General features: G+C 35.2%; 1 protein-coding gene across 1 annotated transcript in view; it reads right to left on the bottom strand.

Annotated features, from left to right (window-relative positions):
• Positions 1-21,240, bottom strand: part of SNAP47 (synaptosome associated protein 47) — a 64,442-nt gene that overhangs the window by 33,190 nt on the left and 10,012 nt on the right. Inside the window, exon 4 of the mRNA XM_074262276.1 lies at positions 13,169-13,290. Within this exon, the coding sequence (XP_074118377.1) occupies positions 13,169-13,290 (122 nt within the window). The remainder of the gene's footprint in view (positions 1-13,168; positions 13,291-21,240) is intronic.

The following is a 21,240-nucleotide window of genomic DNA, read 5'->3' as shown; positions in this document are numbered from 1 at the left end:
AACTTATCCTTAAGGTGCTTATACTTAGTGATCAATGTAGACTATGCAAGAAAACACTAGAAAATTATCTACTGAAAATCTAGGAAGACATGCGATGGTGACTAGAATGACTATATATCTGAAACTTATTTGCATGGACTAACAAATGACAAATCCGTGTATTACAAAAAGGAATTTCCAAAATATCCCAGAGAACTCAACCAATAAAATACACTGGAATAAGACCACTTATCAGAGGCAGGCTAAATTGTTACCCACAATTGACTGAACAAAAAATCTGTACAAATCTAAGAAGAATGTCTTTAACAGGTGTATCATATTATAACAGATATTATACCATATAATCAGAATTTCCATAATATATGGAACAAAATGAAGAGCTCTAATAGAGAAGATCAAAACGATGATGAAATAGTATAAAGGTGAAACTCTAAAGAATGAGAAATCCTACAAGTTATATTAGTCAACTTTGTAATAAATGGTCAATATAAAAGAATGGATGGAGATTTGTATTAAGATCAGTTCTATCTGACCTTCATCAAAATATTAAAAAGATGAAAAAAATCAGACTGATATGATGATAATGCTAATGACAATGCTGATACAAAGGACCATGCTACAAAATATGGCAACATATGAAATGGTAGAAATTGTAACACACTACCACCAGCTGCAAAGCTGTAGCATCTTGATAAAATTTTTGTTATCTTGATAAATTGAAAGAACACCAATCACCACATCACAAATTCCAACATGTCCTTGAGAATAAAAAAAAAAAAAAAAATACACTGACCTGGCACCAGAACATCATTTCAAGAAGAAATGCTGCTAACTGCATGGACTCAACTCTGCTCCATAACAGCTTCTCAGAGATGATACCACACTGAATACTCAGAATCTCCAAACTCATGGAATGGACAGAAGAAATTAAAACCATATGAAGACCAGATGTGTTATCCCTGTCATACTGTTTGCCTTTGGATTTGTCTCAAACATGTTTTCAGTAGGTCTATAAAAGATAAGCTTACAGTCCAATTGGAACATTCAGTTACAATCTAATGTCTAAAGTCTGCAGAATATCAAATATAAAAGGATAATAGTGGTCCTCTAGACCATTTCTATCTAGAAAAAAAATGAGAACAATACAAGTGATAAAGATATTTATTGAATACTTAGGCTGTGAGCAAGATACTATGGGGAATACAAAGATATTCTTTGTACTCAAGGAATAAATGGTCCCAATTTGAGAGAAAAAAGATAAACACAAAATGCTAACAATGCAGGACAATATGTGCTTAATACCAAATGAATGATCCATATTAAAAAAAGCTATTGCAATGCGGGGACAAAAGTATAACATTTCTGAAGTAGCATTTCATTTTTATTTATATCTTTTGTTTTTATGTTACCTTCATTTTTAGATATATTCCTCTCCACTCCCAGAGAATATAACAAAAATACTGTTAGGTTCTTACTAAGAACCTAATATCTCATTATCTCATTAGCACTTAGTAAAAGTAGCACAAACAAAAACAAAAACAAAAACAAACAAAAAAAAAGTTCAACAAAACTAACCCACACATCAACCAAGACTGACAGTATAAGCAACATTCCATACTCATTGTCCCCTAGATTTACAAAGAAAGGAGGGATGGCCTATCCAATTTTTCTCCTTTGGAGCCAGGCTATTATAATTACACAGTGTTCAAGATTTTGTTGTTATCCTTTCCTTTTACATTATTATGTAACTATTGCATATATTGTTTTTCTGGTCCTTGCTTTCTTCAATTTGTGTCAATTCATATAGAGCTCCCATTCTTTTGTATTTTTTCATATTTGTAATTTCTTACAGTGCAGTAATATTTCATTATTTCATTATATCCATGTACCACAGTTTGTTTAGCCATTCCCCACTTAAAGGGCATCTATGTTCCAGTTCTTAGCTACTATAAAAAGCACTGCCATAAATATTTTTGTGTATATGAGATCTTTCCTTCTATCTTTCACATCCTTGGGGTATAAGCCTAACAGTTCGATCTCTGGGTCAAAGGGCATGGACATTTTTAATCATTTTCTTAACAAAATTTCAAATTGTTTCCCAGTATCACTGCTTTTCAAAATTTGCAGCTTCAGTACAGGACATTAGCATATGAAATAGCACTATTTAAATACTCATTTATAAACAACAGCAAAACAGATTGTAAAGAATAATCTTTTCAGTCAGAGTATAAGATCAAAATTGGTATAAAAGGAGACACAGCAAATGAGCCAAGAGGTAGGTGAATAAATGCTAAATACTACCATTCCCCTTGTGGTAAAAGTCTTGTGCAACAGGTAAGAATGCAAGCCAGAAATAGCTCTGTTCTGAGCAATGAGACAGTTAACTCCTCTCCCTGCGTCACCCTTAAGTCAGGCAAGGCTTTCCAAGCATTAACCACTGAACCATTGCTCCTGACTGGGTGAAATTCTAGATAAGTGTTCCTGAAATAGAAAGGCCTCAAACAGCCATTCCTGAAGCACTGAGGTACCATCAATTATCCAAAAAGATACTGATAAGTACTTAAATACTGCTATAATGGAACCAACATATGCAGAAATCAGAATTATTTCAACTCACCATTGAATGTCAAAAGACTAGTCTCCTAAAAGAGCCAATCAAGAAGCAATACCAAAAGATTAAATGCAATTCAGTTTGCATTTATAACTGAGATTAAATCCAACTCTTCTTAAGTCTTCTAAATATAAGACTGGCTACAATTATCTAAGTACTAGCAGCTGATGCCCTCTAGAAATTTAGTTTGGTAACTGTTTGCCGGACATTCTGCATCAATGAATAGAATCAATCTTCAAGCCCCACTCTCAAATTTTTTATTGAACTTTAAAAATAAAGCATGATGTAAGAAATGCAAAATTTAAAACTTGCATTGTGAATTCTATATTATAACAGTCAAGCTTATTTTCTGAAAAGATGAAATTCTCTCTGCCCCTTCTTAGTAGAACCGGTAGCAACAATGGGTAGGAAGTAGCTGCATATTTTCACTCAGTAGAGCTTAACAGCCTTTTTGTCCCCTTCTCTCTCTTTTTTTTTTTTTTTTTTTTTTAACATCTTGATTACTCTCAGGGTTGGGAGAGGCAGGATAATGTAAAAGTAAGTATGATGCAAAAATAAATGACTTTAATAAAAAAAATTTAAAATAAAGTTTTCAGCATCACTGTAAAGTATGCATGTAACTGATTAACATTTTTAGAAACCTAAATTTCATTAAATAAAACTTTTTAAGTTATTCATTAATCCACAGATCACTTTTAAGATACAAATCTACTGCAAAGCCTATATTAAACTACTATACTCATAAAAACATGAATGTGTTCACTTTGAGAAAATATTTTACTGCTTTTTTGAATTAGAATCAACCAAATTAGACCCACAATCTACAAGAAATTAGTCTGAAACAAAAGTTTCAAATATCGCCAAATATTGATGCATGTAAATATAATAAAACACAAAACAATTCAGTATACTTTTAGAAACTACTGAGAATTATAGTAGCACAGCTAAGTGTCAAACAATACTAGCATATATCTTAACTGGCATACCCTCTCTCCTTGAATCCATTCTTCCTTCCCATTAATCTTCTTAATGCAGAAGTCTTTGGTCCTCCTACTCAAAAGCCTTCAGTGTTTTCCTAGGATACACTGCATAAAAAACAAACTGATAATAAAGGTCTTCCATGAGCTTTCCAGTCCTGTTACATCATATTTCCCTTTAGCTATTCTCCATTCCAGACAAATTGCCTATTCATACACTCTCTGTCCTCATTCTGCCCATTCCAGTCACTATAAATACCATGCCCATTTCCCTACCATCACCCTCCATTTCACCTGTGGAAATCTTTTCCTTTCTTTAAGTCCCTAGCTCAACTACAGTGTCTGACTTCCAGAAACTTCCTGCTGTCCTCTCTTTCCCACCTCTCACCCTCCCAAATCATCTAACTCTTTTTAACCTTTCATACCCTATCTGTCTGGATCTCTCTTATGCAATTATCAAACTCTTTTAGCATAGTTTTTTATAAATATCCCTTCTTCCCCCTTCTATATTATAAACTCTTACTATTGGCTTGTCTCCTTTTTTTAATCTCTTAGTACAGTGCAGTTGCATATGGTTTTGCACAATATTTACTGAAATGAATTTTCTAGGCTGATAAAACCTGTAATATGTGAAATAGAATATAAATGAAAAAGAATCTCCAATAAGTAAATATTATGTACCAAAAAAATATATCCCCAATCTCTGAAAGGCTGAGGAAATAATGATAGGGGCCTACAGAGGCCTTCCCATTATCCTTGTACACTTATTTCTCAAACAAGTAGCTTTCTCTGAAGTAGAATGTAAGCTCTTCTAGGACAGGGACAATGTCATTTTTCGCCATCATACTAATCTATATAAGACTCACTTGGCATTTTGTTCAAATCCAGTCTCATGTCTTAACAAGATGTAGAAATGTAGTTTTAAGTATTTCACTCAGATAGCTTCACTTTCTGCACCTGCAAAAACAGGTCCCTGTAGGACCTACCTCACAGGGATGACTGTAATGCGGCTTAAACAAGGTAACTTATGTAAAAAGTGCTTTGCAAACTCTATAGCATTATACAGAAGCTCATTATTATTGATTGTCATATACTAAACACAAATACTAAACTGAATGTTATGCTGTCTGCCAATCCCATGCCCAAGTTCACCTCTGTGCCTGTGTCATGTTCTGGCTTCCCTCCTTACATGGACTGTCTCTTCATCTATCCAAATTCTAATCATCTTTTAGAAACTAGTTCAAATCCAATTTATTCCAGAAAATTTTCTGATTGCCCTAGCTTTATTTTATTGCTCCCTCCATCAAGTTAACCCCCATAGAATTTAGTGAGCAGTATGTAATTTCCATAGGCCCTCTTCTTTCATATATTTAGTCTTATTTCTCTAAAAAGACTGTTTGTTACTTGAGGTCAGAAGCTCTCTTCCATGACACGTTTCACATGTATTGAAATCCATTAATAAAAAAGCAATGCTCATGCTATTCTTTATATATAGAATGCTGTTCCTTTCACACTTCCCTCTTTTAACTCCTAACCATCTTTTAAACCCCATGTTAAATGCCACATTCCCCCATTCCACCCAGTAACTACCTTTTCCCTCTCAAAGAACCTCTCTAAAAAACTTAGGTATTATGGTGCACTGTAGTTACTATGTTTATAACTCATGTCCCTACTAGACTAGGAAAACCAGAAAGCCATGTCCCATCTCTATCTAATCTTTTTTTATTCTACTCCTGTACCCTATCCCCAGTCTCAGCTTCAGTGCTCTGCATATAACTAAGTGCTTAATATTTGTCAAACGAAATGGCATTGAAGATGGAATCTCAATGCATCTTTTATAAGTGTCCAAAATAGTGTGTTAAAAAAGAAAGCAAGAGGGAAGGGATGTTTCTATATTAAGAAGTTGCAACATGAAGTCAAAATTCCCTAATACAACTACTTTTTAAAGAGAAAAGGATGGGATGTAGCCATCAGGTACTGTCAATGTCAGCTAAGGTGACGAAGAGAGTCTCATAGGGCCCAAGACCCAAAGGTGGCTAGAGACCATAAGCAATCTTTTAATACAGGAAACCAAGAGATCTGCCCCAAATATTTCAAACTGTGCTTTATAAGTTTTCTGTTACTGTTCTATTTCCAATGCCCCTTTCATTCTAACTTGATTTCATTTCATATGATGATTCAAAGGGTTATATCATAATGTGAATTGAATGCTAATTAAGATGCTTCACCTCTGAGTCAAAAAAAGTAACCATGCTTTTGGTTTCTTATAAAAATTATGTTATGTTATGTTAAAAACATTAATTGGGCATTTCCAAAGTAAGCTTTACAGTCAATATGAAAAAACAAACAAAAAAAAAAAATGCAGTAACCAAGTTTGTCAACCTGAATTGATATTAAGGACCTTAGTAAAACTAGATTAATAAAAACATTACTGTGTTCTATAACAACAGAGAACTTTTAAGAATTCTACAATATTGTGCAGCATGATATTTTTGGAAATATGGAGAGGAACTGCCCATGTTTAACTGGAGGAGAGAGTGGGGAGAAAAGAAGGGAAAAAGATTAAAACACAGAGTTTTATAGGGGTGAATGTTTAAAATTATCCATATATATATTTTGAAAATAAAAAGCTTTAATTTAAAAAAAAATCACCCCCCCAAATAAAGATAAAATAAAATAAAGACTTCCAGCCAAAGTTTTAAAAAAATTTATTTTTTTTTTACAATAAAAAAAATATATATATATATATGATTAAGGATGTGGTAAACAAGACTTAAGAAAAAAATGTTGGGGTTATTGAGCTAAGGTCTCAGATGCCAAAAAGTGCTCAATAAGATCTTGTTAAAATGAATTTAATAATTCCATCACTTTTCTGCTCAAAAATCTTCCCTGGTCTCACTGCTTTCAGGATAAATTTAGTTTGGCATTCAAGGCCCTCCATAAGCAATTAGTCTCTCACATCCTCACCCAAATATATTAGTCCATTAACCACTTCCCTAATTCTTGAAGTCTTCTGCCTATAGGATTTTGTCTACTATTGTCTTTTCTGTCCAGAAGGTCCTCTCTAAAAGAGACCCCAAAACACAAATATCTTTACAACACATTTTTTGGAATAGCAAAGAAATGGAGACTAAGGGAATCCCTGATGGTATAAGAATTTAATTAAATACTACTGCACTGAAGAAATGATGAAATGAGTGATCTTAGAGAAATTATCCAGGAAGAGCTGAGGAAGCAGCACTATAGTACAGAGTGCCAGGTCTGGCATGAGTTAGACCTGAGTTGAAATCCCATCTTACACATGAACTGTATGACTCAGTAAAGCTGCTTAATCTTGGTTTGCCTCAGTTTCCTCATTTGTGAAATGGGATAATAATAGCACCAATATCACAGCCGTTGTGAGGATCAAATGAGATAACATTTGTAAAGTACTTAATACAATAGTGGCTACATAAAATGTTAGCCACTATTATTGTCTTTATTATCTTTATTCTCTATGTAAACTGATATATAAGGAAGTGAACAGTCAAGAGAACAATTCATACAAAAACAATAACATTATACAAAAAAAAAACAACTCTGAAAGACTTGAACTCTGAACAATGAACAAGATCAATCATCTTTTCAGAGGTCTGATGACAAAGTCTGCTACCTGCCTCTTGACAGAAAGATAATGGTCTCAAGATGCAGAATGAGACACACAATTTTGGACAGCAAAAGCAAGAGCAATATAGCTTACTTACTTCTACCATTTCACTCAAACTCTACTTCCAATGCCAACCCTAATCTGCTTATCATGTGATCTTCTTCCTGTAGCTCCAAAAGAATTGATGTCTCTCTTGTTTTGCTGGTTGTCCACAGGTACCAGACCTTCTCTTTTCTTTGTATCTCCCAGAGCTCTGAGCACTGTATAACAATTATTCAACAATTATGATCAGAAATTCTTTTTTTTTAAGAGAGAGAAACTAACAAAAAACAAAACAAAACAAGCACCAAAAAAACATAACTCTTCAGCAACAAAAGAAGACCTAGAGAATCTAAAAGACAAGGGACTTCAGAAGCTGCCCAAGGCCTTCCCCACCACACGCACAAGAATCTACAAGAATCTGTGTGACAAGCTGCCATTCATTCCAGGGCAGAGCAGAGGAAGCCTCTGGGGGGAGGGGGAGTGCGAGCCACTCACTCCACTGGCACAGCTCTATCCATTAAGGTGTTTCCCATCAAGTCTCTACAGCTTCTGATAATGCTCCTATCCTTGCCCTCTGAAAACAAACAGAACAAGTCTAGTCCCCTTTTTACAGAAAAACTCAACTGTTTGAAGGCCATTAGGATGTTTACTCCAAATTCCTTTCTTCTCCAAGACCCAGTCCTCTAATAGCATGACCTCTAGGCTTTCACAATCCTGTTGGTCCTCCTGCAGCACCCAACATCTTCACTAAAATTTGGCAAGCAGAATTGAACATATAACACTTACTTCAAATATGGTTCAACCAGAGAAGAATGCATAACCATTAATTACACTGCCCTCTCTATTGCAACACATGATTCTCTTAATGCAACTACTACATTTTTTATTATAATATCACACTACTAACCCATTGACCTTACAAATCACCTCAATTCCCAGATTTTCTTTTTCTTTTTTTTCAGGTGAATTTCTATCTAGCCAAGGCATCCCATCTTATACTCGTATAGTTGGTTTTCTTAAAGCCCAACTTTATATCTGCTCCCCATTAAGTTCCATCACACTGTATTTGACCCAACATTTAAGCCTATCCAGATCTTTTTGGATGATATCTAACATCTGATGTGTAGGACTATTCCTTCTAACTTGGTGCCACCCTCAGATCAGACAAATGTCAATAATATAAAGAATTGTTAACTTCCTTTCAGTTTCTAAATGTCACAGAAACTCCTTTATAAGTTATTTTTTTAATGGATTCTCAAGTATTAAGAATGGTTTGGGGGGGAAGGAAAAAAAAGAATAGCTTAAGAAAGGCAGGGTAGTATAAGAGAAAAAACACAGAACCTGTATGCAGAAAGACTATAACCAAGTCACATCCTCTGCTTCTCAGTTTCTTCTTCATTTTCTCTCATTTTCTGGGAACATTATAATACTTAACTTACAAGACTGTGGTAAGGAGAATACTTTATAAATTGTAAAGTAGTATTGTTAATATAAAGTATTATTAATTATTACCATTATCTTAATCTTCTCTTATTTTTCAATGGGGTTCAGATAAAAATAGTTCTGAGACAATTAACTATACCGCCTTTTTTTTTTTTTTTTTAAATTCTTAATGTTACCAGACAGATGGATAAAATAACTGCTTATGGAAAAGAATAAAATATTAGGATCTGAACCATTCTTCTGTAAGCTCACACTCATTGTAAAATATGAGGTGGTGGTGGTGAAGGACAATCATGCTGGTGGCGACAGTGATAGTGATGATGGCAGGGGTAGTGGCATGGTAAAGAGTAAAGTTTAAATCAGTTTTCCACCTATAAAATAGGGATAATAACACCATCCTATTGTAGGAATTAACTGGTCTATTAACTTTAAAATGCTAAAGAAATGGGAGTAGTTACTACATGAAAGCAAGGTAACGAGGCCAGATTATTCCTCTAGCTTCCTTTGACTTATATTGCTGTTATAAATTACTGTTATAAATCACATTTCATTAAGCAATAATCTTTTTCAAAATGTTTCAATTGGCCTTGCTAAGCAAAGGAAGAACATTTGTTAATTTCTTTTGAGATAGGTAAGTAAATTTTGTTTCTTCTCATTCACAATGCCTACATCTGTATGAATTTTTAAATCAAATGGCTTTTGGTACACATTAGCCAAATTCAGTTATTTTTCTCCCTGAGATAATTATAATATTCAACTAACCTGACTACATCAACCAGTTGTAGTGGTACTGTACAGATCAATCATCTTGGATTTATTAAACATTCTAATATAGTGAAACAAAGAGGTTTAAAAAGCAAAAACCAGCCCACAAAGTTTCCTATTGGCCCACCCACACATTGAACTATGCCATTTCATATTCCCTTCTATCACAAATGTGCAAGAAAACTCTAGCAAAAAGCTACTAGGAAAAGGCCAAAGTTATTAAATTCCTTTCAGCTTTTTTTCTGGATTTCTCTAAAAGCCTGGACAAGTGCCAATTGACAATGGCTAAACTAAAAGGTTTTACTATCTCTAATTTCTATGAGTTTTCCTAACCCACACGATCAAGTAAGTCCTCAACAAAACCATTACCTTATCCCAGTAGTATTTTTCCATCTAATTCTACCCCAGTTAAAAGGGGATAAACATTATAATATATAAGAAGAGACGAATTTAAAAAGTATTATAGAAAATGAAAAGTTATTTTGAGGAACCTAAGAAAAAAGAAAGTTTTGCATTTCAAGATTCAGTCACTATTACAAAATGGACGATAAACAAGAGGGCCATAGTTCTAACAATGTTAACATATCAGACATTAGAAACTATTAAAGTGATTCTGCCAAACCCAATCTAGTGAATAAAATTCCTCTCCTAGCCTCCTTAACCACAGCCCTTCAGCTAATACCATCCTAGCCCTTCCCACACCCAGTGACATTACGACAGCCATCGTTATCCAGTAGACAGAGGCTCAGACATAGACCACAGGAACTCAGCAAGCTGCTGCATACCTATACAGCACAGCTCCTGGAACCTGGCCCAGATAACCACAAAATACTACACTTACCATGAATGTCCCCTGGTGAAATCATGGCAAATCCTTTCACTTAAATTCCCAATTGCAATTTAAGACCACGAAGATTTCTAGCTGCAATGTACTAAGTTGAATATCATCTGCAACCAAAACTACAGTTGAGTGTAGTGAGATTTCCTTTTGTATTAGTTTACTCTAGAGCCCCATGACACTTATTTTTAGTTACCATTACATTGTTCTGCAAAATATCCCTCCCTAAATGTAAATCAAGGATTCCATCATTTTTTAAAATGTTTTTCAATCATAGAAAATGTGTCATTTCTTTAAAAAAAATCATAGAATAATAATAAAGTAAAAGTTCCTTTATTTCTATTTCTTCTCTTCTCCATTTAACAAATTCTCTTAATTCTTCATGGCTAGGTTAATAAGTATCCCCTATTCTGAATCATAGTAGCAATAACTGTCTATCACTTAATATATAGTACCCTGTTGATTACCTTTATATGAATATGCAAGTAGCTCAAATCAGAAACTCTCTCCTGAAACAAAGAGTTCAAATATCTCACTTACATGGCTCACTGACTCTACTCAGGACTAAGCTGGGAATATGAATATCCAGCATTTCTCTAAGGGTTGGTGACTACCCTTAAAAGCATGCAGGTTCACAAGGCTTCAAAATGTAGGAAAGTTTTATTTATATAGTAAAGGGAAGGAGGACTCATTTCTAAGCCCACAAAAAGTCAGAAGTCCTCTATCCATCCCAATCTCCAACAGGATAATTATCCTTTCTCCAGACCTATGGTCCCTACGCCTTGTACTCTGGGCAGTAAAGGCAGGATTTGTGACCATTGTACACTCCATATGGTGGATCCTTTTCTACTGTCATTCTTTTCTGTTTTGCTTTAATTATTTGACTCTATTCAGGATAATGTTGCTAATTACCTCCTATGTATGTATCAGCTATAAAGTAACTGGAAATATTATTACATTGTAAAAAACGAACTGTTTTGGAAAAGGTCTATTTTTTGCTGAGTCATCTCATTGTAAGCCTACTATTTATTTTCACTCTCCCTCATCACTTGAGCATTCATGTCAGCATCTTGCACTGAGTTTTTTATGGTTCTGAGAGTTACTTTCATTCTCTTTACTTCAAATGAGCAAGTATTTGTAAAAGCACTTAGTACAGTACCTAGCACATAGTAAGCACTAAATGCTTCTTTCTGTCCTTCCCTCTCCCCATTTACATTGTCTTTAGTGTTCTAGTTTTTGCTCCCAGTTGAACTGGACTGAGCAACTATGCAGACTTGTTTCTTAGAGATCTCCAAAAACCTAGCAGCTCCCAATGGCTATCAAACTGGACTCTTAGAGGTCTGATTTTATACAGCACTTTCCTTCTTCCACATTTGTGCAAACTGCCCTCCCATGCTTGTCTTGCAAGGCCTTCCTCATCACTACCTGTTGAAATTTCATTCCTTACAACCCTAACTCAAGCGCCACCTCTTCTATGAAGTCTTTCTGAATTCCCAAGTTGAAAAGGATCTTTTCCTTATCAACTGTTCCTAAAACAATTTATCTAGATTTGTCCATTACACCCTATTTTGTATCATATTTGTTTATGTACTTATTTTATTTTTCCTGAGATTACAAACTGCTTAAAGAAAAAGACTGCATTTTTTATTTCTATACTTTCAGCACCTAGCAGAATGCCTCACATCGAGTATTTATTAAAGTACTGAGTGATAACTTTAAAAATTTCACTTTGCAAGTGAAATCTTTCAGTTTTCAATCATGAAAAACCCACCTCCTAGTTCAAAATATTTAGTAGATCTTGACTACAAAAGTTTTCATTTGAGATAAATGGAGAAACAAAAAAGATATACATAGTTTGTAACTTAAGGACTTTTATAAGCCTTCTAAAGAATGGTCAAGAGTAACATTTAGTAAGTTTGCATTTACAATACTTCTAAAGTTCCCAGTAAACCCCAAAGCAAACAATAGCTATAGCAAGTTTGTTTTGGACTCAATAAGTATATCAAAGGAAGTGATTAAATGCCCTAGTGGAACATAGTAGTTGGAGAATAGAAAGCAGTGTTTTTGTGTGCTGTCATCACCAAAACCAAATAAGCCCAACAAAGACCAGGAAAGAAAGAGGGCAATGACACATTTACAATATTTCTTTGCAAAGATGAATGCTTTTCTTTTTTAATGAAAAAGGATAGAACTGAGTCCCAAAGGTCTCAGGAAACACAATATGATCAGTTTTATTTAAAAAAAAAAAAAAAAAAACAAAAAACAAAAACACACAAGTTGAAAAAGAAAAAAATCCAGCACCATAAAACCTTAAAGTCTGGTGGCAACAATTAATTCAGGAAAGAATTCTACAAGCTTATGTATATGTGTGTGTATACATATGTATATACAAATATGAACACCTGTACATGAACAATGACATACAAATACCCATGTAATAAGCAGCATGTATATATGTATGTATATGCAAACTCATATTGTGTGTACATCCTGTTATATAAAGTTCTATGAGATTTTTAATCAAAGATTTCTAATTTCTACATTTAATACGAAATTCTCAAAAATTAACAACTGATACATGATAGGTGTCTAATAAATGTCTGTTGACTCTTAAAAAGTCCCATGGCTCCTTAAAAGTCCTATCTATATAAGAACACATTTTAAAAAAATTTTTAGTAAGATCCACACTCTGCCTTATCTCCATGGAGGATAGCATAATGAACTTACAAGTTAAGTTCCTTTTAAAGGGAAGAAAAGTATATGAAGTTATTTAGGAAGAAGGAAAAAAAATAAATTGCAAAAATTGCTGTCAATATTCCAACAACCATTTTGAGCTTTGTTATTACCTGTCTTAGTTCTTGAGCTTCTTCCTCAGAAACCTGCTCATTCATTTGTAACTGGATCTGATTGCTTTCTCCACTTTTGAGGGAAGGTCCGGGATGCACCACACTTTCTATGAACCCAGATGCTGAAATGAAAAAATGCAAATACAATCATACACTGACATCTTCTGGAAATGTTAAGCAAGCAATAACCAAACAACACATTTAAGGGACTAATTCATAGGATACAGAGCTGGAAGAGAGCTTAGGAGACTTAATCCCTTAATTTTACTAATAAAGAAATTGAGGCCAGAAAGAGATTAAGCAATTTGCCAAGAACACACCTGTGATACTAGAAGAAATGGAATTCAAACCCAGGTTCTCTGTTTATTTTATTTTTTTTTTAAGAGAAAAGGTTTTTTCAAAATTGGTGGTGAATTTTTCTTAAGATCTAAAAAAAAAAAAAAAAAAAAAACTAGACATAGAAAATGTAAGAAAACCAGAGACCTGATGAAATTTACATTAGTTACATTACTAGGAACTACAGCATCATTCAAAGTTATTCCACCAAAGGCAACAATTTCAGAGAATACAGGAAATTGCAGCATTAATCCAAGCCAAGCCAAGCCAAAATTTATGAGGCTCACTTAGGTGGTAGGTGAGTCAGAGGGCTCTCCTGGAGTCAAGCATTTGCTCAGTTTCAGAATCTAGGTGTTTTCCACTGCCTCAGCACTGTCTATTAACCACCATGGTTTACAGAGCACCTGGGAATCCCATAATCTAACCTAAGAACAAAAGAGCAAGTAGAATGACAAATAGCTACTCAATGTGGCAGCACAGATTGAGCTCAGAAGCAGCAGGCCACCTGTCCCTTATTTAAAGAGCTGGGTCCTATCGAAATAGCTACTAGCTCTTGTCCTAGATAAGGGCTTCGATTAAAGGTCAATATTTGCCTTTTATTTATAATCCATATCACCTCACACTTAGCATTAACCATGTTTATCAGGACCCTTCCAAACATCCCACAAGTGGCCAAGGTAAAGGTTCAACTGCTTAAAGCAAGCTGCCACTGCCTTCCATTACAGCTAGAAGCAATGCAGCATAATGGTAACAGCTGTTAAAGACATCATCAGAACTGAAAAGTAAATAAGGCTAGAAGCAGAAACTAGCCTTCTGCCTGAAGAGCAGCAACTAAATTGGTCAGCAATGATATGCATGAGTTAGCTTAAGCAAAGAATGATGGAACAGGCATTTCTTTCTACACACATATGTCCCCAAACAACCTCTTCCTCTTCTTTAAGAGTCATTCCTGAAAACTGCAATTCCCTGAAAATCTTTGGACATAAATGAGGAAAGAAATCTCACTGACAACAGGTAAACTGTTCAGTGGATTATTCCATGAAAATTACTTGTTTTCTTCCATACTAAAGAAGATCCATTACTGAAACTGCAACAGTAAAGTCAGAAGATGGAAATAGCAAAAATCAAGACAGATGAAAATGTTCTTCTAGCTATTTGTTGCAAAAAGACTAACAGATATCAATGTTATAACTATCAAGACAGGAGCATACAGGAGCATATCCTAAGAATCTCCCACCTAATCAAAACCTATTTATTAAATTTCCTTATTGTTTACACTTAAATAGCATTTTAAACATCTTCCAGAATCCATCTCAATTTTACTTCTCCACCAATCACCTTCACAACTTCAACTCTCCTACAACTAAGGGAAGCTGTTAGTGTCATCAGTTCACCTGAGCTTTCTCATCTCTATACTTTCTCTCATCTCTTGCATCTATCTGGAATGTCCTTTGTCCTCTCTACCTACTAAAACAATTGTTTCTTTAAAAAAAACAAAAAAACTCAAATTACTCCTCTTTTTGAAAACTTTCCTTGCCTGACCATTCTGGTATTAAGCAAATTTTAACCATCCAATCTCCCATACTGATTCTATCTAAAGTGCTCAGTGACAACTGAAGCTCATGTCTTCAAGTGTTTACTAAGTAAAGATTACATTCTATTCAATAGTGGTTCAATAATTCAATTCAAAAACTGTTTGAAAATTTGTAAGTAATTTCAGATTTATATATTTGTGTTTTCATTTAACCAAAATTATCAACAGAAATCCCCATTCCCTAGCCTAAAAAGTGCTATATCATATCATACAATAATGTAACAAACATGTATGAGACTTCATTTCTCATAGCTGCACTATATTATTCTACTTGCAGGTACAGATGACTGTACACATAGACCTGAGGGGGAACCCATGAACTCACTACAGTCCCTAAAAAGTTGGCCACTAAGTGATGAAATTGACTTCAACCACAGACACAAGCATTAAAATGTAAAAAAGCTCTAATCTGCAACACTGAGAAGTTTCCACACAATGATGAAATCAGAGATTAATAAAATTCCTAGGTATAATATATGTATTTTTTGTGTATAGCTACATAGTACAACCATGCAAATATGCACAATGAGAAAGTCAATCAAAAAATCAGTCTTGTTAAAGTAACAACATGTGTGGCATGTATGTTCTGCATAAGTAGCAGCAATAACTGGAAAAATATGGTTTAAAATGAATCACTGTGCTATTTACACAAAGCTGACCTCAACATTTCTTTATTGTAATTGTAGGAAAGTTATGAAAAAAAAACAAAAAAACAGCAATTATAGGTCTATTTTCTTGTCTCCTAAGGTTTTCTACTCTTCTCATTATGTCTTTTTTTTTTTTTTTTTTTTTTAGTTTTTTGTTTTTACATTACATTTACAGGTTATTCCCACTTCATGAGAGGTCTCTTGTAACAAAGTAAAACAGTTAAGTAAAACTAATAATACAGTGACTTCAGCTGAAAGTGCACACAGCAGTTCACATCTGTAACACTCTCCCACTTCACTATTTTAAAAAAATGAACAGAAATCTATTTTCTCTCTTTCACCCCTACCACACTAAGAAAGAAAAACAAATGTCTTCTAATTGGTATACGTAATCAAGCAAAAAAATTCCCTCAATGTCTATATAGAAAACTATATGCCTCATTTGGCAGCCTAAATCTGTCATAGAGAGCATGTTTCACTATCAGTTGGAATTGCAAATGGTCACTATCTTCATGATGGTTCCAAGCAAGATGTTTTGTACAATGCTGTTGTTATTGTATGAATTGTTCTTTTTCTATTCACTTCATTCTTCATAAGTTTATAAAAGTTTTCAAAAAATGTTCATTTTTATAATATTGATGTCAGAATAATGTTATGCTTCATGGTGGAGATGAGAAATAATTTTCCAAGTGAAAAGTAATATATTTCAAGAGTGCTTATATATCAAATTAAGAGAACCCTAGAAAGCAAACTGTTCTCAGATAATTGACAGTTCTACCTATTTCTGTTTCCAGATTTGAATTATAAGATAAAGGATTCTTTAATGAATTCCATTTATGAAACAAACAAAGCTTTAAACAGGATCTATTTTTAAAAACTACATTTGACAGCAAATGATCTCACTGATTCATAAGTTCTCTCCAACAATGAAAATTACTGTCTCTCCATCTATGGAACTGGTCCATGTCCTTTCTTAAGTTCACCAAAGGGGAGCTACTCAATGTACTGAAGTCTGTCAATTAATAAATGTTTATTAAGTATGTACTAGTATGTGCCAGGTACTGCGTCAAGGGCTAGAAATACAAACAGAGGCAAACGAACAAAAAAAAAGAGAGACTCCTAAGTAGCCTATGATACTCTTGACACTTTCTAGGAGTTCCTTCCCAGTAAGTGCAGGTTCACTGTGATCAGACTGCCACCCTGTGGCCATAACTTATACTCAATAAAAGGCTAATGACATGTTTCGGAGGTGCCATAAAACTCATGATTTCCACTGCTTCCATACTTCAAGAGTTTCCAACTTGGAATAGTACAAATACAGGTGGAGGAAGAGCTGCATCATTCTTAGCTCACTGATTCCGGGGTTACAACAACAATGAGGATGACAGCTAGCATTCACAGAGTGCTTAAAGGTTGAAAAGGGCCCTACATCCATTGTCTCATTTCATAATAAAATATGACAGGGAGAAATGAAGTCTGGCAGCAGGCTTTATACAATTTAAGTCCTCCACCAAATCAAAACCAATTTGCCTAGATGTGTCAGAAGTTCTAAAGTTAGCTGCTTCCAAAGCACTAATCAGTATGTGAATAATTTCTGTTTAAAGTAAGCAAAAAGATAAAAATTAGAATTTCAAGTACTTCCTAGAATATTCATGATAAATTGTGGTTGACAAACTCAGATTTCCAAGAGACCTTAGTCCAAATCATGTCACATTGGTCACTGGAAAATCATTTCCAGTGACAGATAGATAGATAGATATAGATATGCCAACGATTCAAAGTTAATATAGAGGTATGAGAAATGAGTTCAAATGTGGCCTCAGACATTGTTTGACCCTGAGCAAGCCATTTAATTAACCCTGTTTGCCTCAGTTTCCTCATCTGTCAAATGAGCTGAAGGAGGAAATGGCAAATCATTCCAGAATCTTTGCCAAGAAAACCCCAAATGGGATCACAAACAAAAGTGAAACAACTGATTTGTTATTACAAATGAGAAAATACATTAGTAGATGGTCCAATGCGAAAGCATTCCAAATTTTCCAAGGCCCCCAATTTAGCCTGTATATCTTAAATACTGTATACCAGATTAGGGATTGGACCTATAATTCTATTGGTATTGTTCTTTCTCTACACTAACAGTAAGTCTGCCCTGGGCCACAAAGAAATAGAGGTGTCAGAGACAAGTCTCAAGCCCAAAGTTCCCTGGTTCTGCCGTCAGTTTTCTAGTCACCACAACACAATACCTCTCAACTTGAATAAAATCAAATCGTTGTGTTCCATCACCATTTGCTCAAATCAAATGGAGTAAAAACTGATTCCCACACTATCTTCTTCTGAGTGGACAGTGCCTCCCATGGACACATCCCATTTGCCTCCTAAGGGCCTCAGTCATGCCCCAAGCAGATAAATGCTCTGATCCCATATTTATAATATCTATTGTCTAATCAGATCCCACCTCTTTTATGAAGGTTTTTCACACTATATTCCAGGCCATTAAATCTTTTCTTTCCCTACCAAGTTTCTTGATACCAGAACCTATTAGGATTCTTACAAGGTACTTATGCACTTAGTTCATACCTTTAAAGGAGTTCAAACCTTTAAAGGAGTTTGCTCATTGGTCCTTTAAGGAGCTCCCACAAGCCCAGAGAGTACCCACACAAGCCCATTCTCTGGGAGGATATAAGGAGCCAAGATTTAGTGGGGAGAGTCAGTCTGGATTGAATCAAGGAGAGGACTTCCAAGGAGAACTTTAGGGAAGCTTGAGGAGATTCAGAGAGCCAGGATTCAATGGATTCGCAAGTCCAGCAAATTAACAAATCTAAAGGAAAAGCCTGCTCATGGATTTCTGAGAGATTCACAACTAGGATTGACTTCTGGGAAACCCACAATCCCATACCTCTCTTAAAGGGTTGTGGGAGCTCCTTAAAGGACCAATGCTCAAACTCCTTTAAAGGTGTGAACTAAGTACATAGTACCTTGTAAGAATCCTAACAGAACCTATTTGATTGATCTTTGTGCCCCTAGAACCTAGCTTATGGTCTGGCACACAGAATGTACTTAAAAAATGCTTTCTAATTGATTTAACATCTAGTTAGCATTTGCATATAGTAATATTTTTAACATGTTATTCCATCTGTTTTTCACAACAACTATGGAAGAAAGGGGCTATTATTATCCCCATTTTAGAGATGAGGAAAAGGTTAAGTCACTTACCCAGGGTCAGACCAGGCATACATTTGAAGCTGAATGCTAATTCAAGTCTTCCTTATTTCAGGACCAGTATTCTATCCAATGACCACATAGTTGCACTTCATTCTGCATCCCTCATTTGACAGTCGATAGAGCCTGCCTTTTTTGCTATTTGCCTTTTTTTATAAAGAGGTATAAAGAGGTACAGGTTGGATAGATGAGGATAGGTTCTCATCTACCAGAATCAGTAAAGAATGTTAACTTGCTGACAAAGCTAGTGTGCAATGAATCTTTATCCCTGGTGCCTAAAAAAGATTTGCAGATAACATGCTAGCCTGAACTCTGATCATCTAGCTCATAATCCGGGCAATCTATTACATCCCTCACTCAGCCATTCCAGAATGAGTACAGCTGCAACAGACAGGGCAAACCCAGACCCAGCCAGAGCCAACTGATCAAGGAGGGAGAGAACCACCCCTCCCTATACCCCATCACTCTCTCAGTTACTTCCAGATTCTCTCTTCATCTGTCACTCAGCAACCTCTCCTCCTATGATAGTCACCCAATTCAAATCTTCCACCCAAGCCAAGTCACAGTGGGCTTTGTGTACTGGCCCCCAAGGCATTCTCCCTCCTTTCTCTTCTCCTTTCTCCCACCTAACTCAAGTACAACTTTCCACATGAAATTTTGCCTGATTTCCTCAACTGCTAGTCTTCTTCCCAAACTAATTTTTAGTATTTTGAATTTATTCTCTTTATTGGTCTTTAGTCTATCCATATTAATATATGGACTTGCTAATCAGAATGTGCCTTGTAGTCCAGATTGTTTCATTCTTTGTACTCATATTCCCATTATTCCTAGTAAGTGCTTAATAAATACTTTTTAATTGTTGCACATAGGAAAAAATAACTCAATTTAAGTGTATATTCAAAGGCCACCTTTCCTTAGACTAAGATGATAAGCACTCAACAACTTCCGTTGACATCTTTTACTGTCTGAAACTTCTACCATCAACTTGTTTTCCTCCTTTTTCCCTAAGTTGCTAATATTGTCTTCCATCCAAGAGAAAAACAAGGGTGGAGGAAGTGTTAGCTATTTAGCACTCCTAAGGAAAGGAGTCAGGGACCTCAGGGCTATCTGTTACTGATCTTTCTCATAAGCTCCAAACCTAGATCTCAGACACCTATTGCCACCTAGACAATCAAAAATTGAAATGCCTACCTTCTTTCCACTCATATAGTGCTCCTAAGGATGAAAACTTAGATGTGACATCTAATTTTCTAACCTTTCACAGCCAAATGATTACCATGTCCTGTGACCTTTACCCTCTGTACATCTCTGACATCAATCCCTCCTCTCTCTTCCTGGTGGCAACAGTCTAAGACATACCCTCAATACTACCTGCCTCCACTAGTTTTCAGTTTTTCATGCTCTTTTCCAACTCTGATATGACTACCAGAAGAGAAAGGACTGAGAGTAAGAAGCATGTAGGGAAAAAAAAAAAAAAAAGAGTAATGTAGAAAGTTAAGAGACATTGATAAAAATATAGAAAAGAGCTTTATATAATGATTCCTGAGCCACAAGAGGTAAGATGGAATTGTTACCAACTTTACTGAAGTAGTGTTGGGAGATAGGAGAATGGACTCTTCAGGAGATTAGCTTCTCCCAGACAGGGTTGTGGATCTCAGTAATAAATTTCTTTAAAAGGTGAGGGAAGAGGAGCATGTATCTCAAAAAAATTTGGAAAGAATGATAATAGGTTCACAAGAAGGTTGGTATGACATCAAATAGCACACAAAAAGCAAAGTGAAAATGGTAAAAGATAGGATTGTAACCATTCTCTTCTGCCCCCCCCCCCCAGGTTATAGGGAAGCTTCCACTGCTCTCCATCAAGAATTAACAGTGCTGGGAATAGATTCTAACATGTGCTAGAAAGGGACAGGAAACAGAATGAGGTGTAATGAAAACAAAACTTCTTGGAAAGGGAATTAGTGTAAGCTTGACCAATGAATATCATTGAAATAGAATAATGCATGGGCAGAAGAAAAGGAGGAGTAGGCTCTTTTTATCTGAGGTGAGAGAAGAGGGTACAGGAGGTACAGAAAGTGAGGATGAGAGACTACAAGAATAAGGATAAAACTAAATTCAAGAATTTAGGATTGGACCAGGTAATGAGTAAGAAGATGGACCTTGTTCATATTAGTTGAAAGCAAAATGAAGCACAGGGATTGCTTTAAAAAATAAGAGAAGGGAACAGCTAGATGGCACAGTGGATAGAATGTTGGCCCTGACGTCAGGGGACCTGA

The sequence above is a fragment of the Sminthopsis crassicaudata genome, chromosome 1, assembly GCF_048593235.1.
Source record: "Sminthopsis crassicaudata isolate SCR6 chromosome 1, ASM4859323v1, whole genome shotgun sequence".
NCBI classification, from domain to species: Eukaryota; Metazoa; Chordata; class Mammalia; order Dasyuromorphia; family Dasyuridae; genus Sminthopsis; species Sminthopsis crassicaudata.
This window is presented reverse-complemented; position numbering and strand designations above follow the sequence as displayed.